The 22,423-nt window shown below is 43.5% G+C and overlaps 1 protein-coding gene across 4 annotated transcripts; it reads right to left on the bottom strand.

Annotated features, from left to right (window-relative positions):
* Nucleotides 1-1,207: 1,207 nt before the first annotated feature.
* LOC125147521 (zinc finger protein 248-like) lies at nt 1,208-22,423 on the bottom strand. Of its 4 annotated transcripts, XM_047824599.1 has the most exons (7): nt 22,329-22,423; nt 21,457-21,528; nt 20,609-20,710; nt 20,466-20,507; nt 12,109-12,235; nt 11,747-11,842; nt 1,208-5,463 (listed from the first exon to the last, which is right to left on the bottom strand). In XM_047824599.1, the coding sequence occupies exons 4-7, from the start codon at nt 20,478-20,480 to the stop codon at nt 3,965-3,967; spliced, it is 1,737 nt and encodes a 578-aa protein (XP_047680555.1). In that variant the 5' UTR covers nt 20,481-20,507; nt 20,609-20,710; nt 21,457-21,528; nt 22,329-22,423; the 3' UTR covers nt 1,208-3,964. The 4 variants fall into 4 exon arrangements, with proteins under 4 accessions (XP_047680555.1, XP_047680556.1, XP_047680554.1 ...); XM_047824600.1 differs by lacking the exon at nt 21,457-21,528 and having other exon boundaries at nt 22,329-22,404; XM_047824598.1 differs by lacking the exon at nt 22,329-22,423 and having other exon boundaries at nt 21,457-22,306.

Consider the following 22,423-nt stretch of genomic DNA (forward strand, 5'->3'; position numbering starts at 1 on the left):
GCCACAAGCAGGGTGGTTGAGGGCATCTAGGACGCCATGGGTTGAACCTTTCCAGAGGCTACAGCTCTACCTTTCCTTGCCAAGTACAGGCTGGACATGAAGTGATAGGGCACACCAGGCAAGGGGAGGCCAAGTTCAACACAGAAAATGGGCCCAGTTCCCAAAAGACAAGTTCTTGGGAGTTTATCAGAAAACAATTTCCAGGCACTGGAAATGTAAATTGCTTACTCATTTCAGAAAACCACACCTGTGACCCAGGAATTCCTTTTCTGAGTTTGCACTTGAGCACTGGCTTTCAAGCTCTGGGAGATGACCCATTCATTGGCTGTGAAATCGGTTTAGCATACAGCAACAAGTCTTTCTTTTAACAGAATGCAGTACAATACAAAGTAAGACATCAGAATATATCACACGTAATTAGGGTGTTGTTTCAGGAAACAAAATTACAGGTATGTAAAACTGTTGGTTACACACGCACACGTATTACACACATACACGCAGCATACTCTCCCTCCCTCCAGATGACCAAATGGTTCACTCCCTCCGCTGCAGCCGTCCAAGTGAGGTCAGTCCCTCTCCACGCGATGTAGAATCAAACCATGTTTCTGACAACTTTTCCTATTTTTATTTTACTTTACAGCACTATCCCCATCAGGTTCTCCCGGGCGAACGTGTTTTCTTGATAGGACTTCTGGCAGCAACAAGGACATAAACTATCTGGTCACGGAGACTTGTCAAAAATATTCTGGGATGGGTCCTCATTGGCCTATTTTGTAACAAGTGACCATTCCTGGATCAATACAAATGTGGGGCCAGGAAGAGATGGTATCATCTGTGATAAATGTCAACTCACACATTCACAAGGACAGGTTATATTACTTGGAAGAATACAGAAGAGTTGCCTTGGAGCAGACAAAAAGCAATAGTCACTACACACAATATATAGTACATGCTCAAAACGCCATTATCAAGCTGACGAGGAAAAGGGTGAATTGATCAAAAAATGCAGGGACAACTGGCTACTGATTTGGAAGAATACAGAGCTGCGTATCTCACAACACATATAACGAGAAACACCACAAGAGATGTATGAAGAAAGCAATTCAACATACTACCTGCTTCATGCATGTCAACAGAGACACCTGCCACAGTGCTCAGTTCCAAAGGGAATTTACTTATGACACAAAAGCACAATGGAGCAGAAATATGGAACTTTCAACTAGTAGAGTAAGTTTATTTCTAATACGGAGACTTTACATAGGAATTTACAGAAATGAAAACACACTGAGCAGCTCATCAGCCGTTAGCTCCTCCCAGACCTGCTGTCCCCTTTCTCTGTGCCCACCTCAGCTAACCCGCACGTAGCACCGGGCCGGGTACTCCAAAAGGAGGCACCAGCAATCCAGTGCCACAATTCTGGTAGTGACAGTGTCTCCTAGGAGATGGTCTCTCCTCCGTGAGAGCAGCTCTTAATGGGCTCTGGTGACACCTGTCTCCATCCTTCGCCCCTTTAGGATTTAGACTGGCCATGGCTTCTCAGTGATGCCAGCCCCTAGGCGCTTCAGTATTCCTTGTTTCTGGCCCAAACCGCTGTGAGAAGTCTGCCATCAGAATCTTAGTTGGGGTAGCATTCTGGTTTTCATCAGAACCAAGGCTGATACAAAGAGCTATCCCTGTATTAACTTGTCAAAAGAAATCATTCTTCCCCCAAATCACTGTATAGAACATAAACACTTAGAACTAAGTACGTGTCGGTACCAGCTGGAATGCTTCAGCTCTAAGTGACAGACAGCCCTAAGGATCAATAAGAAACCATTACTACCGCAGTAATGTAAAGTCCTAGCAGAAAACAGGTCCAGATGGAGTTGTGCAGCTCTATGACGTCACCTCTGAGCCAGGCTTTTTCCATTTTGTCTATTGTTCTCTTCAGGCTATTGCCCTTCAGGGCCACAAGCTATAATTTGGTACAACATACAAACATGAAAAAATCCAACATAAGAGAGACAATCTCTCCTTGTGTCTTCTCATGCCATGACAATATTTTATCACTGAGATCTTTCCCAGAAGTACCGCAGAATATTTTCCAAACATCTCACTGCTCACGTGTCCATCCCAACAAAATCATTAGAATAGCATCTCCATGATTAACTTAATCTGGATTTACTCCTAAATTGCCTGGGGGTGGGGGGATGGGGGATGGGAAGAGAAACAAAACAGAGCCCAGCAAGTAAGAAGTAGAGAATGGGTGCTGGGTGGGCAGTGTCCCTGGAACCGCTGATCAGTGTGTTCCAAGGAGGCACAGGAAACAGAACAAAGGAGGAAGAGACAGTATATGACATCCTATTATTTTAAATACAATTACATAGTTCCAGTTCCTGGGTCACATACAACGTATCATGCCTAAGTAGATACAACAACCCAATACCAAGAGAATGAAAGTGGCATTCTAGCGCATAGCACTACTTTTATTTGTGGAGAGTAGGGAGTATTCCTGTTCATAACTGATGGAGACCTGTGCAAAATTCATGGGATATCATTGTTATTAACAGCTCTTACGTTACAGACTGACCCAGAGGCAGCTGAAAAAACTCAGAAAAATACTATCTGGCTTCTTTTGGGAAGTAGTAGTTCAGGAACAACAGCCCTACTCACTCATCATATATGCCAGCAATGTCACAGAAGAGGGTGGTGATGCGGTGGTGACACAGCACAGACTGGGCAAACTACGAAGAGGCTCTGATAGTATTTACAATGAAGACTGATGTAAAGGTAGTTAAAAAAAACCTCACAAAAACAGATTTGGGGATCTTTATTGAAGACGCAGTTCAGCAATAATGGCCACAGCCATTTACTTATGGCGGGAAATGGGACAGGGGGTAAGGTATATAGTTTGTACTTTAAATTTTCCAAATATATTTTCATATATGCACAGCGGTGTGCCGGTAAATATTTGACAACAGGCTGAGAAAATAAAAAAACAAAAACCCCGGTTTGTAGGGTTTGCCAATTTGCAGGGTGTAAACACTCCCACTAAAGCCAAGCTACCCTCATGACTGAGTACAGAGGTGGGAAGGGACGGGCGGGAGCACGTGTTGTATGGTATTGTCACCATGCAGACTCGATACTGTGAGTGACCTAAAGAACAAGGCTAATAGCAAAATATTATAAAATAATTAGGAAGCAAGGAATGCTGAGTATTTATTACCTTTGTTTTTAATATAATTTAATTTTTAAATAATGATTATGTTCTAAGAACTGGCTCACAAAATTCCTGGGAATTTAACCATCAGCAGTACTTGCAAGCCATTGTGGGCTTACTCTAACACACTACTGCATCTGTGTGGGTATGTGTGCATAAATATATTTACATCTACATATATACATCTATATTTACGTCAACCCGTAGACACTGGTGGTATTTAGTGTGGGAAACATTAATACAGACCACAAGTTATTTAATGAAGGGATATTTTCTCCACAAGTTCGTTGGACTCCAATTTGCAAATCAAGTGTACATCCAATTCCTGTTATATTGCTACACCCACATTGGGCCTGCAATCGTCAGAGACTCCTCACATAAATGTTTAATGCTGCTGTGATTGAACTTTTTTTAAGCTTCAGATTCCACTGTGAGTCTGGGTATGAATGAATAATACCATCCACTGTATTTACAATAAAATTTGGTATCACATCTGGAATACGACACAACATAAATTCTAGACAAAGATTTTTACATTACTTAAGTGAATAAACTTCCCCTCAATATAAATTTTCTGATGAAAAGTTTCAGTTTTTGAGAGCTTTCACATATTCAAAATATCTGTAAGGTTTCATTCTAGTATTAATTATTTGAAGTACAACAAGATGTCGCTTTCTAGTAACATGAGGCATTCTTTGGGTCTCATTCATCTCATTTTCAAAAATGGTGTAAGACTTTGAAAGGGTGGGTGGAGACTTCTGGACATCAGGATGTTGAAAGAGCTTTCACCCTCGTGTGAATTCTCTGATGTTTCGTCAGTACTGACCTCTGACTAAAGGTTTTCCCACATCCGTTACACTCATAGGGTTTCTCTCCTGTGTGAGTTCTCTGATGTTTAGTGAGAGCTGATTTTTCACAGAAGGTTTTCCCACACTCATTACATTTATAGGGTTTCTCCCCTGTGTGAGTTCTTTGATGTACAATGAGGTTTGACTTCACACAGAAGGATTTCCCACATTCATTACATATAAAGGGTTTCTCTCCTGTGTGTGTTCTCTGATGTACAGTTAGGGCTGACCTGTGGCAGAAAGATTTCCCACACGTATTACATTCATACGGTTTTTCCCCGGTGTGTGTTCTCTGATGTTCTGTGAGGTTTGACTTTACGCAGAACGTTTTTCCACACTGCTTACATGCGTAGGGTTTTTCTCCTGTGTGTGTTCGCTGATGGTTGGTAAGGTGTGGTTTCTGACAAAATGATTTCCCACATTCAGTACATTCATAGGGTTTCTCTCCTGTGTGTGTTCTTTGATGCTGAGTGAGGTTTGACTTCTCCCAGAATGTTTTCCCACATTCACCACATTCGAAGGTTTTTTCTCCTGAGTGAGCTCTTCGAAGTTGGGTGAGATGGGACTTCTTGCTGAAGTTATTCCTATTTTCATGGTGCTCATAAGGTTTTTTGCCCATGTGTACTATCTGATGTTTAAAGAGGGCTGACTTTTCCCACGTTTTATGACTCACTTTATAGTCGTGGGGAATCTTTCTTGCATAGGTTCCCTGATGGATAATGAAAGTTGAGTCATCACAGAAGGTTTGCCCATATTCGTCATATTCATAAGGAGTCTCCCCTGTAAGAGTTCTCTGGTGTCCCAATCTTAAATCGGTATAGAAGGACTTCCCACAAAGACTGCATTCATATGGCTCCATCTCCAAATGAGTTCTCTGAGATAAACTGAGTTCTAAACTGTGGATGAAGGTTCTTCCACATGCATTGTATTTACAGAGCGTCTCTCCTATCTGTATTTTCTTGTTTGTGAAAAATGCCGCTTCCTCATGGAAGGCTTGTCCATTTTCATTATACTCAGAAGGCTGATCAAAAATTGGCTGACTGAGATCGTGACTATGATGGAGCACATTCCTTTTTTGATTATATTTATAAGATTTCCCTCCAGGAGGAGTTTTCTCATGCCTGATGTCAAGGAGCAATTTCTCATATACATTAAACTCATCAGGCTTCTTTCCAGAATAGCTCTTTCTACTAATAATTAAGCCTGAAATATTTTTCAAACTCATTTCGCACGAGTCACATATCTTATATGGAAAGTTTCTTGAAGGAACAGAATCTGTGCCCAGATTGAAAGTTTTTCTTACTCTAGCACCACTATCTATATTTAATGTTTTGTTGGCGGTAAAAGCAAGTTGCCAAAAATGTTCGTCTTCATTGTCCTGGCTGCTCTCTATCAGGTCATCAACTTTCCAGTCTTCTAGAAATGAGAAAAATAACCACATCTTATGAATCCTAGTACATTTCTAATGGAAACGAACTCACACAAACGCCCTTTTATCTAGTTGATGCTTTTGTCTTAGGCTCGGTTTCCTGGTGTGAACTAAATCCAAGCACACGTTTTTTATCCTTCTGCTTTCACTGGAAAATAAAGACACGCGACAGTGGAAACAGGGAAGGAACCTGGCAATGACATTTAACATTTTATTATTTTTTAATTGTTTTTTAAGTTTTATTTATTTTGAGAAAGCGAGCGAACAAGCAAGCATGAGCAGGGGAGGGGCAGAGAGAGAGAGGGGGAGAGAGAATCCCAAGCAGGCTCTGCACGGACAGGCTCTGCAGAACCCGATGCATGGCTCGAACTCACAAACCGTGAGTGAGATCATGACCTGAGCCGAAATCAGGAGTTGGACGCTTAACCGACTAAGCCGCCCAGGTGCCCTGACATTTAACATTTTAAACACGTAACCTTCAAAACTGGACAGGAAAGGGTGAAAATTCAAAGCACAGGGAGCCAGGAGTGGCTGATTCAGGGGAACTCAGAGAATGGGGTCAGCCCGACAGAGACACTGAACACTGCATAAAGTGACAGTGGAGATTAGCGGACAGGGCTTTCAGAGGATGAACTACGTTTGGTGGAGACAGAACAGTCCAGTCCTAAATCCCCTCAGACACAGATTTCTGGGGCAGGATTCCTGCTGGAGCATATCTTCTATCGATGCACCAACACCAACTTCCTCAGGTTCCACCAGGAGGTCCTACAGCCCAGAATCTTGTTTTTCTTTTGACTTATTTCACAAGAAATAATTATTTTTTTAAAAAAAGCTGTAAGAAGCAGGCTGGAAGTGAAATAAACTCAAGACACGGTGAGCAAGGGCTGGAGATTTTCTGAGAGGTGTCCATTTAGGAAGCAGGAAATGTAGAGAATTGGATGAGTTCAACAAGGGAGGGTTTTTTGTTTCGTTTTGTTTTGTTTTTTAGTAACAAATAAACTACAAATAGACTGTTTGAGAAACACTGCCGAGGAAGATTTCAGAGGCAGATCACAGCTGATGTCCTCACATCCTCACAGCCCGACCTCAAACTATGGTAGGATCCTCGCCTGTGTGCGTGTGGCCATTCCTTTTTTCCCCTCCGTTTGATAGATCAGCATCAGAAGACATTTCTGAAAGCACCTATTTCCTCATGTTTTGAAGGACACTGCTTCACCTCAGACTCTCATTCTCTACCTAGCTGTGATTCACAACACCACAAATATCCAGTAGGAAATACAAAACAGATGAGGGGCGGGCCATCTCTGCAAAGGAACAGGTTCATTTTGTTTTCTCACAGCTGTTAATGAATCTGTCCTGACCGGCAAGTCACACAATTACTCACCCCAGTCTGCTGGCTTACTTCTCCCCAAAACATTCTGTTTCTGAGGCACTGCTGATCTTTAAGTCTGCTTTTATATCTAAGCTTATCTTTCACATCAAGGTTTTCTGCCTTTACACCTAGCCTCATCTGTGGCTTTTACCTACTTGTGAGACTTCCTTATGGAAGGATCACTCCTCTCTCTACACGGTTCTGAGACCTTCCGCAAACTTTATCTTACAAATTCTTGGCTGTGCTTGACTGCTGCTACCCAATGCAACAATGTTCATTCGTGTGAAAAAAAGTCTAATGCCGTCCTGAGCCCACTGCTCCAAGGACCGACTGATAACAGTTACTACACTGCAAAACAAATTAAACAAAACAAACTTTCCACCGACTGGATCCACAGTGAGTGTGCAGGCCGCCCTGTCAAAAGTCCATTAACAGGACTTCTGTGCAGCTCCAGCTGGGCCTCTCATAAACCGCTCACTCCCAGAGACACACCTTTCACCTGGCCAGCTGCGCTCCAGCCCCCTTCTTCCTGGAACCTGGACATCTTCCAGGAAATGCTTTCTTTAACTGAAAACAACAAACCACAAAAATAACAAGCAAAAAAACACCCAAACAAAGCCTGGGTGGCGCAGTCGGTTAAGCGTCCGACTTCAGCCAGGTCACGATCTCGCGGTCCGTGAGTTCGAGCCCCGCGGCGGGCTCTGGGCTGATGGCTCAGAGCCTGGAGCCTGTTTCCGATTCTGTGTCTCCCTCTCTCTCTGCCCCTCCCCTGTTCATGCTCTGTCTCTCTCTGTCCCAAAAATAAACAAACGTTGAAAAAAAAAATAAATAAAATAAAATAAAATAACAAGCAAAGAATGAACGCCAACGAGCACCGCGACACCCCTTCCGCCTCCAGCCTTTAGTCGCTGTCTTCAGAACAAGTTTACTGCCTGTGAAATTCACCATAGTGTAAGGAAAGTCCTTCGCTCCATGCTACACCTTTGTGAAGACCGCAGTCTGGCTCTTGGCGGGTGTTACCAAAATCCTGCTTCCTCTGACCTCACTACAGAGGCAGAATATGAATGACTCTTAAAAGGAACATGCATATGAATCATTTCCAAACTGTTCCTGATGGGCTGGTATACATGAGGACCAAACGGCAATGTGCATTTAGGAGAAGTACCACAGAATGCATTCTGAATCGATGAAAAAGAATGATCTCTTCCAAACGTGGCTCCACAGTTAATCAACAAAGTAATTAGTAAACTGTCAGAATTAGGAAAATAAAGGGCTTTCTCTTTGGGACAACAAAATCTCAATAAAGGAAGAAACCCTAAACAAGGGTGCTATGATTAGATCTGAGTTTTGGGGATACGGCCAATCATGGGTGAGGGTCATAAAATATGGGCCACTTAAGTGATAGGAAAAAAAACTTGAGTTCTAACTTAAAATAAGTGAAATAATGACAAGCCATCACAGTGTACCGTGCAATGTCTAAAGAATTCACATGGACACTATTAAGTATCTGAAAAGGCAAAGTAAGCAAGAATAAAAGTTGTAAATAAGACAGAAAGCATTTAGAAGTGAAATTTAAGATATAGGAAAGTATGGGGTTTGGTATAAATTCTGAAGAGCAGAGAGAAAGAAATGACATAGGCAGCACAGGACCACACTGCAATAGTCAGTGAAAACAGACTTCAATTTTAATTTTATTTTTTAATAACTAGCAACTTTTCCAGGCTAGTGAAAGATAAATTGGATGCTTTAGGTAAGAAAATAAAAACCAGTTAGTAATTAGATGGAGCCAGGAATGAGAGAACACAGATGCAGTTCTGGTTTTGAGTGGGATCAGTGAGAAACCGAAGAGGCAAGAAGACGGTTCTGGAAGGCAAACAACCCAGGAACATGAGGAGACCAGCAACAGGGGAAAACGGGGTTTAGTGGGCTGGTGCTGGAGCTGCCAGTGAAGGCAGAAATACAATGGCAGACTGTTTCCTGTTGGATTCCTGGGAAACCAGGCTCCAGGGTTTTCCTGTCACTCAGGCTACTCCTTCTCCAGCTCCTCTCACCATGCAATTTAACAGACTGTAAACCACTTGTAGAAGTGGAACTGTTCCAGGGCCACTGCTTTTACTTGGAAACAACCACTCTCTAGAAAAGGAGTCTGCTGGCTGAGTGGGGTCCTTGATCAATGAATGCTTTTTACATCTTTAGAGGAAAAGATAAAAGAAGCAGTAGGGAGGAGTGGAAAGGAAGAAGAGAGGCGAGAGAAGAGGAACCAGGAAGGAGGAGCAGCAGGAGGAGGAGGAGCAGGAGGAGGGGGAGGAGGAGGAGCAAGAACAGGAGGAGAAGGGGGAGCAGGAGGAGGAGGAGGAGCAGGAGGAAGAGGAGAAGCAGGGGGAGGAGGAGCAGGAGGAAGAGGAGGAGGAGGAGGAGCAGGAGGAGGAGCAGGAGGAGGGGGAGGAGGAAGAGGGGGAGGAGGGGGAGGAGAAGCAGGAGGAGGAGCAGGAGGATGAGGAGGAGCAGGAGGATGAGGAAGAGGGGAAGGAGGAGGAGGAGGAGGAGGAGAAGGAGAACAAGCAGGAGGAGGAGCTGCTGCTGGAGGAGCAGAAGGAGGAGGAGCAGGAGGAGCAGCAGCAGAAGGAAGAGGAGGAGGAGCAGGAGGAAGAGGAGGAGGAGGAGCACGAGCCACCACTGGAGGAGAAGGAGGAGGGGGAGGAGGAGAACAAGCAGGAGGAGGAGGAGGAGGAGCAGGAGGAGGAGGAAGAGGAGGAGGAGGAGGAGGAGGAGCTGCCACTGGAGAAGAAGGGGGAGGAGAAGGAGAACAAGCAGGAGGAGGAAGGGCAGGAAGAGGAGCAGGAGGAGGAGGAAGGGCAGGAGGAGGAGGAAGGGCAGGAGGAGGAGGAGGGGCAGGAGGAGGAGGGGCAGGAGGAAGAGGAAGGGCAGGAGGAGGAGGAGGGGCAGGAGGAAGAGTGGGAAGAGGAGCAGGAGGAGCAGCCGCCACCGCCCAGACCACATGTGACCCACAGAACCTAAAATATGTGCTATGGTCTTTACATAAAAGTCCGCCAACCTCCGATCTAGAAGCTCTCCCAGCCTCGTGCCTTCCCCGCGACCCACAGCTGACGCCTCTCGCGTGGGCACTTCTGGCTCTGGCCTCAACCACGTCCAGCATACTCGCATACATCCATACTCTCGTTCAACACACAACTGGATTCTAGCAGCTCTCTGGAGCTTCTCGTGTCCAAATTTAAACATGTCGTGATTCCCCTATAATTTCCAACATCTCTGTCTCAGTAAAGGGCACCCTCGTTGGCCCAGTTGCTTGAGACGGAGCAGTGGAGTCAGGCTGGGCTCCTGTCTCTCTTCCACGCTCTCATCCTCGAGATACGCGTACAAATCTCCTGCTCCTCAGCACTTCCAGTATCACCTTAGCTGCTATCCTCTCCCCTCTGGAGTTCAGAATAGTCTCCTAAATGATATTCTTTCCTTGCCCGCGCCCAAGCACCATCTAACCACCACGGTGTATTTACTGCATAAACAATAAATCACATCTGATGACTTAATCTGACTTACATTTACTCAAAAAAAAAACAAAAAAACAAAAAAACACAAGGTTTTCTCATATCACTCGAAATAAAATTACCAAGGGCCTGGGGTGCCTGGGTGGCTCAGTTGGTTAGGCGTCCGACTTCGGCTCAGGTCATGATCTCGCGGTCTCTGAGTCTGAGCCCTGCGTCGGGCTCTGTGCTGACAGCTTGGAGCCTAGAGCCTGTTTCAGATTCTGTGTCTCCCTCTCTTTCTGACCCTCCCCCGTTCACGCTCTGTCGCTCTCTGCCTCAATAATAAATAAATGTTAAAAAAAAATTTTTTTTTTAATAAAAAAAAAAAAAAACCAACTACCAAGGGCCACACTACCTCTACGACATCATCTCCTACCAATCTTGCCCACACCTACTCACCTCCAGCCACAATGGCCCCCTTGCCATTCTTCAAACACTCTTAAACACAGCTGAGAAGTTTAGCACCTGATGTTCCCTGTGCCTGGAACAGCTCACACTTTCACTTCACTAGAGTCTCATCTCTATTGTGGACCTCATCAAAAGGTTTTCTCTGATGTCCTTACCAAATAGCACATGCCATCATTCTCCCTCCCCATCACAAACCGTATGTATGTAGTCACAAGCATGCACGCGTGCGTACACACACAGGCTCCTTGTTCCTCACTGTAATATGTGCTCCATGATAAAAGGGATGTTATTCTTTTAATTACCTAAAAACACAACCAGGTCATAGTGGGTGCCCACCACATGTTTGTTAAACAAATATCTACAAGTACAGCAGGAATACACACGAACTAACACAAGGCGTCCAAAGAGAATAAAACAATTTTAAAAGATAAACTAACCAAGAAAAATTATCTGAGATGAAACCAACTAAGTTTGCATCGTGGGCACAAGTAAATCACTCAAAAATGTCGAAGGACAAGGAAAGCATTTATGAGTGGAAGTGACATATGGAGGAGTATGATTAAGGTAATAGGGGGATGTGGGCCAACCGTCCTTACTCACTTCCAAAGCTCTAAGACTAAAAAAAGACATTTTTTAAGCATATTTATTTTGAAAGAGAGAGAGAGGGAGGGTGCAGGGGAGGGGAAGAGAGAGAGAGAGAGAAAGAGAGAGCAAGCAGGCTCCACACTCTCAGCACAGAGCCCAACACAGGGCTCGATCTCACAGACCACAGGATCATGACCTGAGCCAAAATTAGGAGTTGGATGGCTCAACTGACTGAGCCACCCAGGCGCCCCTAAAAAAAAGAAATTTCTGAAGAATGATTTCAAAAGTGATAAACCCTAAACCAATGGCCTAAGATCTCATCCCCTAGCCTTCCATCTGCCCATGAATTCACTAACTCACCTTGGTGGCAGTGGCTTGGGAATCCTGCCTCTAATATCCAGGGCTCCTCTCCTTGCTCTATCTTGAAGACCACTTCTGGCTTAGTAAAGCGATATCCTGTTAAGGAAAAATAATACAAGACAATGGTTAAAGAGCCTGGCTTCAGGAACTCTGAAAGGTACAGCTTTGGGAGCTACCCAAGGGAGATGCCCAAATGAACCAACCCCTGAGAAAACAGCATGTTTTATGGGGGCCAGAGAGAGACGGGTCATCTCATGGCCCTGAATCTCGAGTTTCAAATCAGAAAATTCCACAGGCAATTCATATGTTTCAACAACCAGAAATGTACTGGTAGTCAGGCACAAGGGAAAAAAAATTCTTACCTACTGAGACAAGGTGGCTGTAATTTTCTAGAATCACATCTCTGTATAGTATCTTCTGAGCAGGATCCAGCAGATACCACTCTTCCTGAGTGAAGTCCACACATACATCTTTGAATGACACTTGTTCCTGTAATGGTATATTCCTTTTCTATATGAAAGTGTCAGAACTACAGGACACGGAAGAGATTTAAAAGAGCTTATCTCTTTCGGATTCACTAAAAATTGACATACGGGACGCCTTCTTTTGTGCTATACTATGTAGGATAAAAGAAGTATCTTGCACAAACTGGGTTTCCACTAAGGGCCTGGAACTGTTCCCCTTGCTGCAAATACTGCTGATGAAAACATCGTTCCTGTGCTTAAAGCGCTTACGATCTGAGGAGTAGACGCATACGTTAACCTTTACTAAATTACACACTGCAGGAGCCAACAGTGTGCACACAGCACACTGGGAAGGAAGGCAAACCAAGAAAAAGTTAGCTCTTTAACATTATCATTTACGTGACAGAAGAAATAGGTAATAAAATAGAGCAGACCACGAGGAGACCCAGATATTGGAATTAATAAACAAGAACTTTAAAACGAATTATGATTAATATGGCTAATAAAACAGAGGAAAACACGAACAAAATAAAGGAACAGAGGAGATAAGTTGACGGATATGTGGTATGGGTGCCGTGCAGAGAAGTAATAGAGCAGGCCGGAGACTGCTAGCCCCTGAAAGGTCCGCTGTGAGGCGCCCTTGACTGGCACCTGGGAACTTGGACTTCAGGAGACTCACCGTGCCCTAATACGAATGGTTTGCTGAGCCTGAACTGTGTGTAAGCAATATGCTTTATGCACACACGTGCATTCCTTCTGGTCTCGAAGTTTCTGTGCTAAGCAGAGAGTACCGATGCCATCGGCTCCTGGTCTCTGAGCACTGAGTCTCCCAAGCTCCCGGGGCAGACATTTCCCATTTGCTGCCACATCTCACTGCTGGGGCACTGACGGGCGTCTCGGGGGAAGACTCTTAGAAGTCTGCTCCTGGCTTCCTCTCAACTCTGCTCCACGTGCCTTTTCCCTTCCCTGATTCTGCTTTGTACGCCTGCCCGTTAAGGAGTCAGAGCCATAAGAAGGACTACCCGCTGAGTCACTGAACCTGGGGATGGTCTCCGGGCCCTCGGATACATGTGTCTACAGACACACAACGTACACACATCTGAACACAGATAAAAGGGCACTTTAGAGCTAAGAAACACAGCATCGGAATTAACTCATTACCTGGATTCAAGTCCTCACAGAGAACATACACATACATCTATCAAAATATGTACCTCAAAACTGACAGAACTGAATGGAGAAATACACAAATTTATACTCATAGTTGGGAGACTTCGACACCCCTCCGTCAATACTGACAGATCAAGGAGGCAGAAACCAGTTAAGTACATAAATGACCTGAACAGCGCTTTCTATCAACATGATCTAATTGACAGTTATAGAATACTCCATCCAAAATAGTAAAACACACACTTTATCATTCTATTTTAGCTCACATGGAACCTTCACCAAAATAAAGCATAGTCTTGGCCACAAAACACACCTTAACAAATTTAAAACAACAGCTATGATACAAAATACGTTCTCAGACTACAATGAAATTAAATAGAAATCAATAATCATGAGATAGCTGTCTGTGCTAACAAACAGCTCAGAGCTTGGAGCCTGCTTTGTATTGTGTCTTCATCTCTCTGCCCCTCCTCTGCTCATCTCTCTCTCTCTCTCCCCCCAAAATAAATAAACATCCAAAAAAAACAGAAAGAAAAATTTTCAATCAGTAACCTAAGTTTCCATCTTAGTAAACTACAGAAGAAAGGCAAATTAAGCCAAAAGCAAGCAAAATAAAGGAAGCATTAGAATAAATCAATGAAACTGAAACCATGAAAAAAAAATCAATGAAACCAACAGCTGCTTTGAAAGACCAATAAAATTAATAAACTTCCAGAAAACCTAACCAAGAAAAAAAGAAAAGAAACAATTATGAATCTCAGAAATGATCGGTCAATACTGATCCTAATGACATTAAAATAATAAGAGAATACCACAAACAATTCTATTCCTGAAAAATTAGATGAAATGGACAAATTCCTTAAAAGACACGGCTACCATTTCCTACAAAAAAATAAATAGCCTGAATAGATCTATATCTGTAAAAAAAAAAAAAAACTTGAATTAGGGGCACCTGGGTGGCTCAGTCGGTTAGGCGTCCAACTTCAGCTCAGGTCATGATCACATGCTCCGTGGTTTGAGCCCTGCATCAGGCTGTGTGCTGACAGCTCAGAGCCTGGAACCTACTTTGGATTCTGTGTCTCCCTCTCTCTCTGCCCCTCCCCCACTCGCTCTGTGAAAAATGAAAAAACCTTAAAAAAATTTAATAAATTTTAAAAAACTTGAATAAATAATCAAATCACTCCCATAATAGAAAGCACAAAGCCCAAATGGTGTCACTGATGAATTCTATTAAACGTTTAAGGAAAAAATACCAATTCTTCACAATCTCCTCCAGTACACAACACTTGCAAATTCATATTATGAGGCCAGCAGTATCCTAATACCAAAACCAGATAAAGACATGAGAAACTAAAGACCAATATCTCCCATTAACATAGACACAAAAATCCTCAAATATTGGCAAATCAAATCTGACAATGTATAAGATGTATTTTAAACCACGACCGGGTGGAGTTTATTCCAGGTATGGAAGGCTAGATCAATGTTTAAAAAAAAAAAAAAATCAATGAATACAATCTAGTACATCAACAGGCCAAGAAGAAAATTTACATGATCCAATCAATTGATGAAGAAAAAGCATTTGCCAAAATCTAACAGCATTCATGATGAAAATTCCCAGCAAACTAGGAATAGGGGGATCTTTCTCAGCTTGATAAAGACCATCTACAAAAATCTTACAGCAATATCACAGTTAATGTTAAGAGACTGGACACTTTTCCTCTAAGGGCAGGAATAGGGCAAGGATGTCTTGTCTCAATAGTCCTATTCAACTCTGTGTTGGAAGCACTCACTAGTGCAGTAAGACCCAAAAGAAACCAAAAGAAAAAAAATATATATATATATACATATATATATACATATATACATACATACATGCATGATTGGCTCTCTATTCTCCTCCACTGATCTCTGTGTTTATTTTTGTGCCAGTACCATACTGTTTCAATTACTGTAGCTCTTTGTAGTCTATCTGGAAATCTGGGATTGTGATACCTCCAGCTTTGCTTTTCTTTCCCAAGATGGTTTTGGCTATTCGAAGTAGAACAGAACAGACAGCCCAGAAATAAACCCACAGTTATATAGTCGATTAGTCTTCAACAAAGGAGGCAAGAATATACAATGGGAAAAAGACAGTCTCTTTAACAAATGCTGCTGGGAAAAAGCTACATGCAAAAAAAATGAAACTGGACCATTTCTTACACCATACACGAAAGAGATTAAAAACCTAAACGTGAGACCTGAAACCGGAAGAAAACATAGGCTAATTTCTTTGACATCATCTGTAGAACCATTTTTCTAGATATGTCTCCTTAGGCAAGGGAAACAAAAGCAAAATTAAACTACTGGGACTACGCCAAAACAAAAAAGCTTCTGCACAGCAAAGGAATCCATCAATAAAACAAAAATAAAACCTTGGGAGAAGATATCTGCAAATGATGTATCTGTTAAGGATCTGATTTCCAAAATACATAACTTATACAACTCAGCACAGAAAAAAACAAGCTGATTAAAAAACTGGATGGAGGACCTGAATAAACATTTCTCCAAGGAAGACATATAGATGGTCAAGAGACACATGAAGAGATACTCAACATCACTCATCATCAGGGAAACTCAAATCAAAACCACGAGATATCACTTTACAACTGTCAGGATGGCTAGACTCAAAAAAGAAATGACAGCAGTTGGTGAGAATGTGAAAAAGGAGCCCTCATATACTGATGGGGGGGATATTAGGGGATAGGGGTGCAGCCACTATGGAAAACAGTATAAAGGTTCCTCCAAAAAAAAAAAATAGAACTACCATATGATCCAGTAATTCCATAACTTGGTATTTACTCAAAGAAAATGAAAACACTGAATTGAAAAGATATATGCACCTCTATGTTTATATATAAATGTAACATTATTTACAATAGACAAAATATGGAGGCAAGCCAAGAGTACATCGACAAATGGATAAAGAAGATGTGGTACACACACACACACACACGCAATGGACTATTACTCGGCCATAAAAAGAATGAAATCTTGACATCTGCAACAACATGGATAGATGTAGAGACTACAGGGCTAGGTGAAAGAAGTCAAAGAAAGACAACTACCATATGGAATTTAAGAAACAAAAGAGACACAAAAAGAGACTCTTAAATATAGAGAACAAACTGGTTATTGCCAGAGGGGAGGTGGGTGGGGGAAAGAGATGAGATCACTGGGATCAAAGCAAAAATAAAACTCTCTATTTGAAGTCAATATGAGTGTCTATATAGAAAACCTCAAGAAATCTATAAAAAGAAAGAAAAAACCAACTGGAAGTAATAAGCAAATACAACAACATCACAGGATAAAAGTCAATATTAAAACGTCAACTGTTTTCCTATATCCAAATAAAGAACTGGAATTCCACAGGGCACCTGGGTGGCTCAGTCAGTTCAGCGTCTCACCTGATTTTGCCTCAGGTCATGGTCTCACAGTATGTGGGATCAAGCCATGGTTGGGCCCTTAGCTGACAGTGTGGAGCCCACTTGGAAATCTCTCTCCTTCTCTCTGCCTCTCTCCCTGACTCGTTCTCTCTCACTTTAAATAAATAAATAAACAAACACAAATAAAATGAATTGGAATTCCAAATTTTCAAATGAATGAAAAAATACCATTTATAATAGTGCCAAAAAAAAAAGGTACTCAAGTATAAATATAACACAATATCTACAGGTGTTTGCAGAAAAACACAACTGATGGAAGAAATCAAAGATCTAAATAAATGGAGAAATGTTCCATATTCATCAATAGGAAGACTCAATATGGCTAAGATACCAATTCTTTCCAACTTAATCTATAAATTCAATGTGACTCAAATAAAAACCCCAGCTATTTTGGGGCACCTGGATGGCTCAGTCAGTTGAGTGTCTGACTCCTGATTTTGGCTCAGGTCATGATCCCAAGGCCACAAGATCGAGCCCCAAGCCCTGCTTGGGATTCTCTCTCTCCCTCTCTCTCTATCACTCTGCCCCTCTCTCCAGCTCACACACTATCTCTAAAATAAAACTTTAGGGGCGCCTGGGTGGCTCAGTCAGTTAAGCGGCCGACTTCAGCTCAGGTCACGATCTCACGGTCCGTGAGTTCGAGCCCCGCATCGGGCTCTGGGCTGATGGCTCAGAGCCTGGAGCCTGTTTCCGATTCTGTGTCTCCCTCTCTCTCTGCCCCTCCCCCGTTCATGCTCTGTCTCTCTCTGTCTCAAAAATAAATAAAACATTGGGGCGCCTGGGTGGCGCAGTCGGTTAAGCGTCCGACTTCAGCCAGGTCACGATCTCGCGGCCTGTGAGTTCGAGCCCCGCGTCGGGCTCTGGGCTGATGGCTCAGAGCCTGGAGCCTGTTTCTGATTCTGTGTCTCCCTCTCTCTCTGCCCCTCCCCCGTTCATGCTCTGTCTCTCTCTGTCCCAAAAATAAATAAACGTTGAAAAAAAAAAATTTTTTTAATAAATAAATAAATAAAACATTAAAAAAAATTAAAAAAATAAATAAATAAAATAAAACTTTAAAAAAATAAAATTAAAAATTAAAAAAAAACAGCTATTTTGCAGATACTAACAAAATGACTCTGAAGCTTATATTGAAAGGCAAAGGATCTAGAACAGCCAACACAATGTGGAAGAAGAAAAATGAGAATTCACATCAACTGATCTCCAGGTGTAGTATAAAGCTACAAGTATCCACAACAGTATGTTATTGCTGAAAGAGACACACAGGTCAATGGAACAAATAGAGGGTCCAGGATTAGATTTACCAAAATACAGTCAAATAATTTTTGACAAAGGAACAAAGGCAATAAAAGAAGAAAAGATACTCTCAACAAATGGTGGTGGACAACTGGATACCCATGCAAAAGAAATGAACCTAGACAGAGACCCTACACCTTACACAAATATTAACTAAAGATGAATCAGAGATCTAAATGTAAGATGCAAAACCTTCTAGAAGAAAATACAGAACACAGGATATAAGAGAAAAATCTCTGTGCCCCTGGATTTGGTGATGAGCTTTTAGATACAAAAGAAAAAGCACATCCCATGGCAGGGGGTTGTGGGGGAGGGCAGGAAACATGGGCTGGGTGTTATTAAAAACAAAATCTGCTCGGCAAAAGGCATTTTCTAAGAAAATGAAAGGACAAGGCACAGACTAGGAGAAAATATTTGCAACACATATATCTACTAAAGGATTTGTATCCAAAAAATACAAAAGAACTCTTAAAGCTCAGTAAGAAAACAAATGACCCATTGAAAAATGGGCAAAAGATGTGAACAAACATATCACCAAAGACATAACGATAGCAAATAAACATATGAACAAATGTTCAATATCACCTGTTAGTAGGAAAATGCAAATTAAAACAAAAATAAGAGGTGCCTGGGTGGTTCAGTCGGTTAAGTGTCTGAGTCTTGATTTCGGCTTTGGTCCAATCTCACAGTTGGTGAGATTGAGCTCCGCATCGAGCTCTGAGCTGCTAGCACACAGCCTGCTTGGGATTCTCTCTCTGGCCCTCCCCTGCTCGCATGCATGCACTCTCTCTTTCTCTCTCTCTCAAAATAAATAAATAAACATTTTTCAAAAAAACCACACAAAAATGAGATGTCATGACACATTAGAATGGTTAAATCCAAAATAATGACAATACCAATTTCAGGTCCAGATGCAGAACAACAAGGATTCTGATTTGTAATTGGTAGGAATGGAGACGGATACAGCACCTTTGTAAAAATGGTTTGGCAGTTTCTTGCAAAGCTAAACATACATTACATAATTGACCCGGCAATTTCACACCCTAGCATCTGAAACCTTATGTCTCCTTAAAACCTACACATGAGGGGCGCCTGGGTGGCTCAGTTGGTTGAGCATCCGACTTCGGCTCAGGTCACGATCTCGTGGTCTGTGAGTTCAAGCCCGGCATCGGGCTCTGTGCTGACTGCTCAGAGCCTGGAGCCCGCTTCGGATTCTGGGTCTCCCTCTCTCTCTGCCCCTCCCCCATGCATGCTCTGTCTCTCTCTCTGTCTCAAAAATAAATAAAACATTTAAAAAATTAAAAAAAAAAACCTACGCATGAATATTTCTAGCCCCTTAATTCATAAGGGCCCCGACCCGGAAGAATCAAGAGTCCAGGGGTTAACAACTCTGAAATCATGTACATGTACATGTATGCTCAAATTGAACTATCAAGTCAATAAAATCCATTTGATGTTAGCCAGATTCTCACTGTTAGAGTGGGAGACTACACACAAGCAAGGAGAGAAGGTTAGAATGCTCCATGTGGTAATGATTACAACAGGAGAAAACAGTGTGAACTAATACGTAGCCTACTGTAGATATAGATGGTTGCATACTGAAATATTTATAGACTTGTGTATATGCATGGGTTAGTACACACATGTATTTCCTTGTTCAGTTAGCTAGGAGGGTCTACCAGCAATGATGCACCACTAGCAAAAGGCACACCTAGTCCCCCAGTCTTGGTTTCTAATACTGTGCTCCAATGAAAGGAACAAGAGCTATTTAGGAAAAATAGGGCAGAGACAGAGGGAGACACAGAATCCGAAGCAGGCTCCAGGCTCTGAGCTGTCAGCACAGAGCCTGACGCGGGGCTCGAACCCACAAACTGTGAGATCATGACCTGGGCTGAAGTCGGATGCTTAACCGACTGAGCCACGCAGGTGCCCCTGAATTTGCTACTCTTGACCTACTGCCCTCAATATAATTCTTGCCCACTTCTACTTTTTCGTTTTAAAAATACGAATCCTTACAAACTTTAGACAACTCGTTTTAAAACAAAGTGGGGGGGGCGCCTGGGTGGCGCAGTCGGTTAAGCATCCGACTTCAGCCAGGTCACGATCTCGCGGTCCGTGAGTTCGAGCCCCGCGTCGGGCTCTGGGCTGATGGCTCAGAGCCTGGAGCCTGTTTCCGATTCTGTGTCTCCCTCTCTCTGCCCCTCCCCCGTTCATGCTCTGTCTCTCTCTGTCCCAAAAAGAAATAAACATTGAAAAAAAAAATTTTTTTTTAAAACAAAGTGGGAATACACAAACCAAACAACTCACCTGGGATCTGTTCATTTTCCGCTCTTAGTGAAGGAGGCAGAGCTGAGGGGAACAAGGAAGAAGGAAGTTAGGAGAGACTTGGCCTATCTTGCAGTTCCTGAATTTACCTGCCTACGCAACAGCTCCACATACAAGATACTTACGTGTCCATGTGTGGCTCCGATATATGTTGAGCTTAGACATGATACTTTTCACTGAGTGAATGTAAACATTTGTTTCTTATTGATTTATTACCAATTTAGGTTCTGTGACACAGAAAAATTAAAAACATGAGAAGATGAGTTTAACATAGAACAGTAACCTAAAGGAGGAAACACTATGGGTTTGTCAAAAAAACTGATGTGGTGGGGAAAAATTAAAAACCTCAAGCCACATTGTTAATATTTTCCTGTTAACACCATTAATCCCTTGAGGTCAGATAATCCAAGAAACCTCTGGAAAAAAGAGATGGGACTGTTTAAGGCAACGTAAAAAATGTTTAATGTTTGTTCTAACCTGCTTACAACTTTCAAAAGGTCTTTTGGTAACAAACTATCTTTGACTTCACAGTGGCACAATGGGCAGTGGCCCAGCCATCGGCAGACCTAACTTTTAACGGTGGTTCTGGCACTAACAAACTGCATAATCTCAGTCAGTCAGCTCCTCAGGCTCAATTTTTGCCTTCTCACTTTTCAAATAAGGTCAAAACAGATTAACCCTACAAGAGACTTGCCTGCACTACCATTCTGTACGTCTGTAAGGTCAGGAAAGCGGGAACCTCGGCATCTTTCTAGATGCCATCAACAATGGGACATTGTTCGAGGGCAGCTCGCCTCCGGAAACAGTGCACAGAAAATGAGGGGAGAAGGGAGTGTTCAGAGAGGGGTGATGACAGAACTTCCTTAGCTATGGCTGGTGAACCTTTCATTCCCGACCATGCCCTCACAAACTCTCCAAAGAGGCGACGTTTCCTGTGCAGGCTGCGTGCCCACCCCTCTCAGCTCCAGCTCACCTCGCTCTTCTTAACTCTGTCCCAGACCTTCCACCGTCACACAGCCTTCGATGGCTTCAGGATACAGTCATGCTTATACATAACAAATAACAAATGAATACATAATAAATAATAACTTGGGATCTGGGGAATGTTTGAGCCAGGAAAGGGCCTTGGTGGCTAGCTAGTCCAGCCCCTTCCCTGTTCCATTGCACAAATGAGTTAACTGAGCAATGAAGGCCCTAGAGACTTGTCCACGCTCCAGCCGCACGTATTACACACATAACAAACAAATACAATAGCAGCTAACAAAATGCGAGTGCTCAGAACAATGCAGTGCGGCAACACTTTACAGATAAGAAGCCCCAGCCTCACGTCGGCTATTCGGTCAGAGCCCTTCATTTACATCAGAAGCCCTGCCTGGCTCACTCGTTCTCTCCTACGACCGCGCCCCTCCTTAGGTAGCCAGGCGCCTATAAGACGCACGCGCACACGTCACAACGTGAAGCGCGCACGCACGTCGCGCACGCGCGTTCACTCTTTTCCGCAGCCCCACCCCCTCCCCGTGGGCCCAGCGCACACGTCACGCACGCGCACTCCCCACCCGCGGCCGCACGACGGCGCAGCCTGGTAAGCGCTGGAGCTGGACACCTGCGGACCCTGCAAGCCGGAAAGCCCACGTTCCCACGCGGGACCCCGGTCCCTTAATCTGAGACGCCCATGCCCCCCCCCCCCCACACCCCGCGTCCCTTCCACTCTGCAGGCGCCGCAGAAGCCTGGGGTCCCTCCTATGTCCGCGGGGCCCCTACCCACCACTGGGCACCGCCGCCCCCGCCGGACCCCCGAGCCGCGCGGGGCCCCCTGGGCCCTCGCACCCTCCCTCCGGGGCTCACCCGCAGCTCCCTCGCCGCGTGGACCCGGAAGCCAGGGAAGGTTTCCCACGAGGGGCTGGAGGCCGGGGAAGGACGAGCCGGGAGGAGTAGGCGGG

Source organism: Prionailurus viverrinus, chromosome D2 (assembly GCF_022837055.1).
Source record: "Prionailurus viverrinus isolate Anna chromosome D2, UM_Priviv_1.0, whole genome shotgun sequence".
NCBI classification, from domain to species: Eukaryota; Metazoa; Chordata; class Mammalia; order Carnivora; family Felidae; genus Prionailurus; species Prionailurus viverrinus.

Coding starts and splice junctions, on each gene's coding strand:
- LOC125147521 (XM_047824599.1), bottom strand. Junction 11,843..12,108: donor CAGCCACCTTGTCTCAGTAG/GTAAGAATTTTT, acceptor TTTCCTTAACAG/GATATCGCTTTACTAAGCCA. Junction 5,464..11,746: donor CCCAAGCCACTGCCACCAAG/GTGAGTTAGTGA, acceptor TCTCATTTCTAG/AAGACTGGAAAGTTGATGAC.